Below are 12226 nucleotides of genomic sequence, written 5' to 3'. Positions count from 1 at the left end.
GCAGAACAATTCACCCTTCTCCATGTAAAGTCTTTTCTAAACGAAAACAACATCACGTGTAACCATCTCCATTTGTTATCTTTACGTCAAATCCAATTAGATTTGTTTTTTTTATGCAAGGCAAAGATGAAAACTAAAATCTTTTGGGGCCATTTTATTGCCAAAGTATATATCACCAATGCTATTTCACTGTGTAGAAGGCTCTAATTCAGGAATCAAGATCCTTCAACTCTGATTATATGGGATAAATATGCCCGTTCAGAAACATTAAAAGCAACTTTTAACAAAGCAAACAAGATTATATTTTTAGACCTTCTTTTGTAATCTGTCCACCACTGATTCTCATGGTCTTTGCTTTGCATCTCATGCACCATCTTCACCATTTTCCATAACGTGAAAGATTGCTTAATTTAAAGAAGATTCTAAATAGACCAAAATATTTCTTTTTATATTATCAGAGATCAACTTCTCTTGTAGAGGATACTGGGACAAATAGACAATGCAATCTTGAAAGGATATTATTTTGAGATAAATGATAGCTTCTTACCAACCAATTACTATAACACAAATCTTCTTCTATGTTATTCTCAATTTGGAGCTGAGTTTTTTTCAAAGAATCAAACCTCACATATATACCCATATCCAAATTGTTCTTTTTTTTAGTTTTTCTCAAGTTCGATATTTAGCAAATTGGTCCTCTAAAAAATTAGAGTAATTTAATTCTTATTAATTTAAAAATTGAGTATCGAGGACAATTAATCATGACATTAATATTTTTCATCAATTTTACATAAATTTGATTAGTATAATAACAAATTTAGTTCCCATATTTACACATTCTATCAAATTGGTCATGATTTAACAAATTTAGCCTGCAATATTTTTGTAAATGTATAAATATAGAGGCTATATTTGTTGATTTTTTTAGAATCAGGACAAAATTAACAAAACATGTAAATATTAAGGGTTAAATTTGTTATTATACCAATAAAAAGTATGCACTATTGACGAAATACATCAATATTGTGATTAATTGTCCTTAATTACTCACATTTAAAATTAGCAAGGATTAAATTACTCATTTCTTTAAAGAAACTAACTTTCTGAATTTCAAAATTGAGAGGAAGGTGACAGGTATTTTTACCAATTACAGATATGTTAGAAAACATAACCAGTTTAACATAGATCCCTAACAAAGGCATCCTATCCAAAACTAATCTAAATCCCTTACTCTTTTGTTATAGCATTTATCTGCATGTTATCTAGGAAGCATATAACTTAAAATTATATATCAATATGTTAAAACAACTGCATTTGGTCTAAACATTAATGTTTGCATTGCTCTAACATATACAACAATAATTAAACGAAGTCATTGTTTTAGCAATCAAAGTTTTTCTTTTCTGTTTTCTGAAAAATTATATATTAAATCCATATATACTAAGTATACTATAACGTACCTTAAAAACCATTACTCATGGTCCTAGCTAGCTCCTTCAAAATCTTGAATTAGGGTTCCTCTATATAATGATAATTTCAACACTAAAAAACTGCCTTTTCTTTTGTCAAGTTCAATTAGTTGGCATTAAATTAGGTCAAACAATTCAATCTTTTATTAATAAATAAAGTTCAAAATTTATATATCATAATGATCATAATCATAATCAAAGTGCAGAAACTCATACTTGTATGCTTAGTAGTTTAGTTGAAAAATAAGGGGAAATGAAAGAGAAATCAAACAAACCAAAATGCAGTGAACATGAGTAAGAAGTTTCAGTCTCTCAACATTTTCTTCTTAATCTTCTCGTCTTCAGTTTCAAGAAGCTCCTCCAACACCTTGTCATCCAAATACTCGAACTCGAAAACCTGCTTTTGTTGCTCACCGGAGGATGAACTTCCTTTGTCAAAGCTCTTATGGACATTACCAGAAGAAGGATAAGGATATAGATATGGGGATGGAGATGGAGATGATGATGAACCCCCCATGAGTTGAGCATAGTACTCACGGGGGAAGTTCAAGATTGCCATATGACCTCTGAGATTAAAGGCTGCTCGATCGTAGGCTCGAGCAGCCTCCTCTGCAGTGTCAAATGTCCCAAGCCATAAACGTGCACCTTGCCTTGTAGGGTCTCGAATTTCTGATGCGTATTTTCCCCATGGCCTTCTCCTCACTCCCCTATATCGTACTTCTTCCTTTCCTTTCTCTTCCTTTTCCTTAATTTTGTTTGGATCCTCCATGTTAAAGATCCCTGTCAAGTTGAACCAAAACCCTAAACCTCGAAATGAACTTTAGTGTAGTTTTAGGGTTCAATTGGTAAAGGTATTTATAGTAGAAAAAATGATCTCATCCATGATTCCACCATGGAATTAAGGAATTACATATATTAATATTATATTATATATTATATGGTGAACTTTGTATTCAGCCAAATCGGATCTAACAGATGTGAACCTGAAGAACGTGGTTTGACCGCGAATATTGATGTCTCCTCTGCAACGAACTTTCTTAGCCATTTATAGCTAAATAAAAAAGCATTTTTAAAATGTAATTTGGGTTCTTACACATTTTGGTACGAACGGAATATATATTAATATATGAATAGACATTTGATATTGCACCATAATTTTTGTCCCTATCAACTTGATCTTCCCTGTTGTTTGAGGAACTTTTAGGACATTGAAGATAGGTTTTGTAAGACAAGTCTTGATACCCCATACCAAATACGAATTGATAATATATGTTTGCCTTATTTTACTGTTATACGTTGACTTCTCACGATATTGTTCAATCCAATATTGACGGCCATGCACAGTACTTGATAAATTAATAGCTCTCAAATGATTTTCCATTTATTTTTATAGTTTCTATCAGAGTTAATTTAACTAATTAATTGCAACTATTTAATAAATCTAGAGGTTAGAAAAAAGTGGAAATAGATTTTTTCTTCGGATATTTAGACCAAATTCGATATCGAAATTAATATTGTTGGAGAACTTTACCTAAATACTATCTCGACCTAAACATGATTAGACTCAGGCTGTAAAACAGATAAGGACACTAATGATTGTACCGAAAGAAAATTTAAAAGAGAACCCACACAAAGTTTCAAAAACTTCAACCATCCAATTGAGTGAAATTTGCTTGCATATGAATAAAATACTATAATTAAACAATAAATTATGATTGTTATATCACATATTCACATGAAACAAAAATAATTCGATAACAATACATTCGAACGAATAACATGTTTTAGTTTCAACTAAAGAAAGTCATAATCAAAAACTATGTATCAGAATCTAACTAACCCCAACAATTTATGATCTGAAAAAAATATTTCGATAAATGACTTTTGGGTCGAGTGATAAAGAGCTCAATAATTCGAATTTAAATCTTGTAAATAGAAAAACCAATGCTAGGAGAGCTTGCCTACTGTTTAAGAGTTTGATCTGAATAGACTACAAATATAATTGAAGTCCAATGTAACTATTGAAAGGATTAAGAATTAATCCTAGGCTTCATTTCTTATTGTTTATCAACTGTACTTTTTGAGGTCAAAAATGCTTTTAGAGCCATAAGCCATATTAAACACCCAACTTTTAATACTAATGTTGCTTTTGAGCTCAAAGGTAAAAGAGTTTTTTATTTTTAAAATTTCTTTTTTTTTGGGGGGGGGGGGACACTTTTGAAGCCCAACAACATTTTTAACCCTTATTTATATACAATGCATTTTATATAATATTTATATTAAATATACAATTATTTTCTTATTGAAATTTATTTCAAATATTTTAAAATATTAATAATTAATTATAATAAATTATTTTTATATTCATACTAAAATATAATAATATTAACAATTTTTTATAGCGGGAGGGAATGGGATTACTTGAAATAACCCAAGTTCTTATTCCTACAACATTATTTAAATGCATATTTTACTTCACAATATTATATCTAAAATGAATATTTATTTTTAAAAATATTTTTTGACAACGATACTAAATATTAAATTATTAATCAATTATTAACTCAAAACTGGAAAGTCTGTTATTGTCGTATTCCTAAATCTCTAAATGAAGTTGCCGACCAAATAGCAAAATATGCTCCTAATGATGTCTCAGGATTATTGTACTATTAACAACCTTCAAATTTGATGCATGATTTATTGTTAAGGGATAGGAATAAATTATCAATAAATTAATCTATGGTTAATATTGTAATCACGTAATCGCGTTATTTTTACCAAAAAAAATAAATTAAAAATTTTAAAATCACTCAAAAACAATGAGACTAGACTAATATACACAGGGTTATGAGGACATTTTTAAAACAGCAGTCCAAACTCTGGGTTGGACCGGAGGGTGGAAAACGTGTGAGTCCAAATATGACTTCCACTGGATAATTCGACCACTAATTGAGGTGTATTTTGGATTCACAATTAAGGTCATCCGAAACTTGAGACCTAATACTGCTTCCACTAGGACTTTCTCATTTGGCGAACCCAAAGAGGCAGGTGGCCTTGGCCCCTTAATCAGATGGTGTTCAATGAATCAGAACCTCTTTTTGTTTTGTTTATTTTACAAACTGGAGTCAGTTTTAAAGTTCAAATTCCCTTTTATTTTGTTTAGCTTCACCATGTCATTCATCACCTAAATATATCCTTTTCTTAATTGACAGCTTTGATAAAGGGGAAAGAGTCACGAATTAAAGTTGTGGAAACACTTTAGGCCCTGAAATTGTAGGGCCGAACATCATCCTTAGTCTTTAAGCACCTTTGATCTCACCTTGACTACTCTGACCAATGCTTTTCCATGCTTATCATAATTATTTGATTTTTTAATTTTACAAATAAATAGTTATTTTAGTTTTCATTTTTTAAACTTTTAAATTTACCTTATTTGTTAAATTATTCTAAAATAGATAAAAATTAATGTGTACTAACTTTGCTGATATGACATTCATGTGGCAATTCATATATGTTATATTAATAATTAATTAATTTTTTAAAATTTTAAAATATTAAAAATATTTTTTATCATTTTTTACTTTTTAAATAATTTTAATAATTTTTCATTTTAAAATTATTTTTGATTTTTTTAAAATTAAAAAATTAATTAATTAGTTGCATAACATTCACTAAATAATGAGTACATATATTTCATATCACCAAAGTTAACATACGTTAATTTTTTCACCTATTTTGAAGTGATTTAATAAACAATACAAATTTAAATATTAAAAATAAAAATTAAATGAATAACTAAAATAAATTATTTTATAAAATTAAAACACTGAATAAGTTATTATAGATTTATATTAGTCTCAAGTTCTAACAATTTCAAGTGAGAAAACAACGGACATAAAATTTGTAAACTACACCAGAGTTAGATAAAAAAATGTAAAATATATTCATCAAATTTAAATGATTACATAATAAATATGAAACGTTGTAACGCGTCTTCATTTTTAAAATTTTACTTTTAATAATTATAGCATTTTCTGTATTGAAATTACATAGAGAGGGAGAGAGAACGCAGAAGAGTAACCAAATTTAATTTGAATGATTGAAAAGGCAAAATGTGATTTTTGACTGCTCCACGAAGAGCAATCTGCTTTTAGAGACCTTGAGTATCATATTTTCATGAGTTTGTCATACTTTTTCAAAGTTTGGTGTGGAATTCATATTATTATAATGCTTCCTTGACCTCGTAAAAGTTGTTTACGAAAACGATTAAAAAAAAACAGAGGTGCATTTTTTTATTCACTAGAAGAGATTATTTCATTGTAAAATAGGAAAAGGTCCGAAGCAGGACCATTACAAACATCATAAACAACAAAAGGAGTCCAAGTAATACTTCTAGAAGTGGAATTGGCGGAAAGATCACCATGCATAAAGAGTTGCCTTGGGATAAACTCAGTTAAGAAATAAACAAGTAACATAATGAAGAAATTGAAAAAATTGAATACAAATATTTTACGTGGAAAAATCCTTCTGAAGAGGATAAAAAATTATGGATAAAAATAATTTCACTAAAATGGAAAAAATGAAAAGTACAAAAGATAGAGATAAAACTAAACCTCGAAACCTGAAATAAGAACCCTCAAAATGTAAACACAAAATTCTCTGAAAGCTTGTAAAAATTAATACCTAAATGTGTAATGAGTTATTTTTCTAGGGTGGAAAAATGACCAATTTAAAATCTAAATTTGTAAGTTAAATAATATTAAAATAACCTACACTAATCAGAGTTTAAGTGGGAAACTAAAAACAAAGTTTAACTGTGAGAAGAAAAGTCGATTACTCCACAAATCTCCACCTTGAATCGTATTTCCACAACACCTTCTTTGTCAAAGCCTGCCATGGGCTTATCTTAAACTATGAAGGATATTAACTAAGTCGAAGCTATGTATAGAAGCTGGAAGTCTTCTAGTCTTCAACTTGTGCATTGTCAAATCAAAACTGACCTAAGTCTGATTTCCACGAATGCAGTGCCTCATCTTTCTAAAACTTGCATCCAAAACAGAACCTCTCCTATACGAAATGATCATACATTTTTCCCTCCTATAACTAATTTGTCTCCACTTCAAACGAGTCGACTTAGACTCCTTAACAAACTAGGGACATCTTGTTTCATCGGTCACTGTTGATCATTCAAGAACATAAAGACTGACAATCTTTTTTCCTTTCATCAAAACGAGAGCCCCACAGGATACCTTAATTCTACTTGACTTGAAGTTAATTCTACAACCCTTCGAGTTCAAAATTCCCAATGAGATAATATTTTTTCTTTAAGCCAGACACATGTCTGACATCTGACAATATTGTAATTGTCTCATCATGCATCTTGATCTGAACTGTAACACCCTTACCCGTACCAAATACATACACAATCATCTATGCAAAAACCAGGTTATAAAATTTCATCCAAATTAAAACTTTTCAAACACATGCATATCATCCCTAATACGAGCCTATGAGACCCAAAGCAACTATCGGAAGAAATTCAGGACTGAATCGAAGACTTTAGAAAAGTTTGGGAAATTTTCCCCCAACACAGTACTACACGCCCGGGTGGTACATGGGACACGCCCGTGTTCCCTAGACATGCCCATGTCCTCCGGCCGTGTAGCTCTCTGACTATGACGTCTGTGACAGCCCAAAATTAACCCTAGTCGGGAAGTGGTTTCGGGACCGCTAAACCGAGTCACCGAAATGTTTGAACGTAATATTTATTGTCTAGAATATGTAATTATGAATGTGTGAAAATTTCAAGCTTCGATTTAGTCGATTGCATGTGAATTCAGTTAGTAGGACTTGTGTGACACTTTTGAAATGTGATAGGCTAATCTATAAGGACCTAATAGTGCATGTAATCAAAGGGAGGACTTGCATGTCAAATTTCCCCCTTAAGTGCTAGTGGCGGCCATGACAAAGAGTGATGGGCAAAACATGTCATAAAACATGTTGTGACAATGGTGTATGTAAGAAAAAAATAAAATAATGAGCATGGTAATTGAATAATGAAAGGAAGAAAAAAAAAGAGAATGGTGTGAGTGTCCCCCTTTGTCGTGAGTTGAACAAAGAGAAAAAAAATTTGTTCATCCTTTTTCATTCTTTTGGCGAAAATTCTAAGGAGAAGAAAGGAGTTCTTGCTCATGTTTGGTTTGGAAGAGGATTAGGAAGAGGTTTGGCCATCCTTGTATCTAGATTAAGGTATGTTTGATGTTGTGCCATGAGATTCATGCATGTTTTTAGTTGCTAGCTTTAGTTCTAATTAACCATGGTTCAAATCTTTGCTAAGTCATGGGGATGATATTCGCCAAGGTGGATTTTGTGTTAATGTCATTGCATGCTAAATGTGAAGCTTGTTAATGATACTTGTGATGGTGGATTGATGACTCTTAAATCTTCTTTTTAGCATTTTGAGTGAGGCATTAAGTTCCTTGTTCAACCGTGACCAAAATTGAAATGGTATGGGGTTGTAAGGTATTCGGCCATGGTAGGAAGTAAAAGAAAACTATGGTCGTTGTTCATGTTATTTGGATGAGAAATGGTAGTAAGGTGAAGTACAAATGTTAGTGTTTGATTTACTAGTGTATATGTGTGTATTAGTCTAGTTTTGAACTTGAAACAAAATGGTGTTTAGTCGATACAAGTGACCATACTTGTAGAATGTATCAAGTGTTGAAATCGGCCTCAACATAGACATGTATGTTCGGCCTTAGGTAGCCTATTGATGGCTTTAGCTTGACTTAGAAAATTCGGCTAAGGGGGAAATATTAGCTAGTATGTTGAATTCGATTCGTGATTTCGTACACATGTGACTCTAATGTCTAATGGATATATGGGCTAAGTACCTTGAGCTTCTCTTTGATGTTTGAATGAATTGTATTGAATTGCTTGATGTGATTAAAAATGTGTATGACCATTGTGTATTTGAGCTAAAGGGTGGCCATATGACCATTTAAACTCCTTGTCATATTTGGCCATAAGCTAGCATAATGAGATTTTAATAAGTTAAATTTGTGTGAATTAGCTCAAGAGCTTAGAGGACCACAGTTGGATAAGGGAAAGGAAAAAGTGACCGAATAACCATCGAAATCGTTCGACCACATCCGAGGTAAGTCTTCGAGTAATGACCCTACTTGAATTATATTGAAATGATTTGTCATATTATGGCGGATAGCCGAATGTGCGTAGGGACTACGTTGTAAAGTCAATTGAAATCATGCTCTTTGTGTGTGGCTATTGAGTCGAAATTGGAAAGGTTTGATAAATGTTTTGTGTTTGAGCCTTAGTAACGAAAATGAAATATGGATGTGTCGTGATTATTGATATATGTGTGCATGAGCATTTGAATGATACCGGGCTAAGCCCGAAGGTATTTATGCTAGTGATTATATCCGGCTAAGACCAAGGCATTTGTGCAAGTTGCTATATCCGGTTAAGACCAAGGCATTTGTGCGAAGTTGCTATATCCGCTTAAGACCAAGGCATTTGTGCGAGTTGTTATATCCGGCTAAGACCAAGGCATTTGTGCGAGTTGCTATACCGGGTTAAGACCAAGGCAATTGTGCTTGTGGTTATATCCGCTAAATTCAAGAAACTTGGTTTGAAGGTGAGCGTTTAGTGCTGCAATAAATTCAATTAATACGCTCGAAAAACCCAAACGATAAGGTATGTTTGCATGTGCATCAGAAAAGTCAATTCGTTTGAAATAGTATTTGTTCAATCGACTAACGAACTTTCGGCTCTTAGATAGGTTGATACCTTGTGTGTGTATATGTTGATGAAGTGTGAAGTAAGTATGATTATGAGAATGTGTATTAATAAAGTGATTCATTTAGCTATGTGAATGTAATACTTTAGTCAAAGCTGATTTCATTACTTGAGACTTACTAAGCATTAAAATGCTTACCCCGTTGCTTTGGCTCTCTGTTTTATAGATTTTGCTCGTTAGCTATCGGATTCGGGATCATCGAAGTCGAAGTCATCCACACTATCAAAGCCCTTTTGATACTCTTTTAGTTGAACTCTGGATATGGCATGTATAGGACTACCCTTTGTTGTTTTTCATGTACGTTTTGTGATGTATGTGTGTATAGCCATGCGAAAATGGCTCGTAGAAATGGAGTATGGCATTAGACCATTTGTGTTTATGTATATATGTATGGTTTCATGATATGACTATGGACTGGAATGGAAGTGTTGGGCAAATGATCAGCCATTGGAATGGCTAAATATGATTATATGTGGACCTATGTATGACAAAACTCTAGTTGGTCCATGGAAACCACGAAATAGGTAAAGTTTACCTTGAAAATAGATGCTGATAGTAGCAGTGGTGTAGATTTGAAAAATCACTAAAATTTGTAAGAATGGAATTAAATAGTGAATAAATTATGTAAATGAACCTTGATGAATCTACTTTCATATGAAAGAAACGAAACGGTCATATGAGTTATATGTTAAGAGATATTAAAGTTCTTGTGAAACAGGGTCAGAACTGTTTCTGGATCCCCTGTTCCGAATTTGGAAATTCATTATAAATTAACCAGAGATAATTAGGAGTCATGACATATATGTATAGATTCCTCTTTTAGTATAATTTCTATAGAAACAAACGGCATCAGTATTGAATCCTTGTACAGGGAGATATCCAAGTCGTAATGCGCGAAGGTCAGTGTAGTCGATCCCTGTAACAGGGGAGACTTTAACTAATAAACTGTACTAATTGGCCCAACCAAAAATTCTAGAAAAAAATATGTAGATGTACATATGAGTCTAGTTTTAGGGAAAAATTACAAAACTGATTTTCGAGCTTTGAAACTCAAGATATGATTTTTAAGGCGACAGTGACGCAGTAACCAGCTTGTCTGGAAATTTTTAAATGGACTGTGAAAATAATTAAGTTAAGTCTGTGTGCACCTTGTGTTCGACTCCGGTAACGGACTCGAGTACGGGGTGTTACAATTTTATTGGTATCAGAGCTACGGTTTAGTCGATCCTAGGACTACCGTAATACGTTTGGGTCTAGCTATACATGTCATTATGTGATTAATTGATAGTGTGGTGATTTCTGACATTTGAATTTGTGTTTATTTATAGTAATGGATCCCGATCCCGACCGAGCGGTAGCTGATGATCTTGAGAGTGTAGCGCCTGCTCCCGCACAAGGGACAGTGCCGGCGGACTCTCAACCTAATGCTAGTAATCCAAATGATGAAGCTAGACAAGCTTTCTATAGCGTGATGAATGATTGGTTCAACCAATACATTCGAACTAATACGGTTGTTCCACAACCTCCATTCCCAACAAACACAACCCTCGCACCTACAATACCTCCGTGAATCGACCAAATAAGGTCAAATAAGCCCCAGTTGATGAATCCGAAAACATGGGGCTACTGAATTTAAAGCTACGGATAGCGACGATGCCGAGCAAGCTGAATTTTGGTTGGACAAAACTATCCGGCACTTTCGATGAGCTATCTTGTACACCGATGAATGCCTAAAGTGTACTATCTCCTTGCTACGCGATTCGCCTACTATTGGTGGAGTACTCGACTTACATTGTGCCCGAGAGCAAGTAACTTGGGAGTTTTTCCAAACCGAGTTTCAAAAAAGTATATCACCGAGATTTGTTGATAAAAAGCGGAAGGAATTTCTTGAGCTTAAGCAAGGTTCTATGTCGATTCATCGATTACGAGCGAAAATTTGTTAGACTTAGTAGATACGCCGGAATGTGTTTCGTCCGAGGCTATCATGTAAACGCTTGAGGATGGGCTGAATGAAGATATAAAAATGTTCGTTGGCATTCTTGAAATACGAGAGTTCGTAGTACTTGTCGAGCAAGCTTGTAAAGCCGAAGAGCTTAGAAAAGAAAAACAAAAAGTTGATGTGGGAACTGGGGAGTTTCGTAAAAGATCCTCGGGAAAGTCTCTTCAACAGGTATCAAAGAAATTTTGAGATGATGTGGGCCGGTCTAGAGGCACTTCGGGCCTTTTTAGAGGAGATCGTGATCGACCCCCTGTGAGCACACGAGTCACTTCGGTAGCCAGTGTTGGAAATGATCGTCGGGACAGAACGGAATGTCGATATTGCGGTAAATGGCACTCGGGGAGTTGTAGATTCCATGACCGCTCCTGTTACAAGTGCGGATCAGTCGACCACTTCATTAAAGATTGCCCGAGGTTGCCTGAACAGAATATAAATCAGAGTGGGAAACTGGGTGCTACCACTGCTCGAGGTAGACCATCTGGAAATACGGGCAATGCTAGTGGTGGTCAGAGAGGATCTAGAGATGCTACGACCAGATCCGAGGCTCGCGCTCTGCTAGGGCTTATGCTATCGCCGCACGTGAGGATGCTTCCTCGCCGGATGTTATTACCAGTACTTTCACTCTCTTTGATACTAATGTGATTGCTTTGATTGACCTGGTTCTACTCATTCTTATATATGCGAAACCTTAGCATCCAAAGAAGACTTTACCTATTGAGTCTCTTGAGTTCGTAATTCGGTGTCAAATCCTTGGGTCGTTCGTGCTTGTTGACAAAGTGTGTAAGAAATGCCCCTAGTAATTCGAGGTTCCTGTTTTCCGGTGGGCTTGATGCTTTTGCCGTTCGATGAATTTGATGTTATTCTGGGTTTGGATTGGTTGACCGTGCATGATGCGGTTGTGAATTGCAAAAGCAAGAGTATGGATTTGAGGTGCGCAAATAA

General features: G+C 33.9%; 1 protein-coding gene across 1 annotated transcript; it reads right to left on the bottom strand.

Annotated features, from left to right (window-relative positions):
• Window positions 1-1590: 1590 nt before the first annotated feature.
• LOC108468499 (ethylene-responsive transcription factor ERF098-like) lies at window positions 1591-2290 on the bottom strand. The gene has a single exon (XM_017769379.2). The coding sequence runs from the start codon at window positions 2236-2238 to the stop codon at window positions 1774-1776; it is 465 nt and encodes a 154-aa protein (XP_017624868.1). The 5' UTR covers window positions 2239-2290; the 3' UTR covers window positions 1591-1773.
• Window positions 2291-12226: the final 9936 nt, after the last annotated feature.

Source organism: Gossypium arboreum, chromosome 10 (assembly GCF_025698485.1).
Source record: "Gossypium arboreum isolate Shixiya-1 chromosome 10, ASM2569848v2, whole genome shotgun sequence".
Taxonomy (NCBI): Eukaryota; Viridiplantae; Streptophyta; class Magnoliopsida; order Malvales; family Malvaceae; genus Gossypium; species Gossypium arboreum.
The sequence above is the reverse complement of the archived record's forward strand: the minus strand, read 5'-3'. Positions and strand labels throughout refer to the sequence as shown.

What these genes read in the sequence shown, in the direction of transcription:
- LOC108468499 (XM_017769379.2), bottom strand. Translation starts at nt 2,238, where the DNA reads ATGGAGGATCCAAACAAAATTAAGGAAAAGGAAGAGAAAGGAAAGGAA.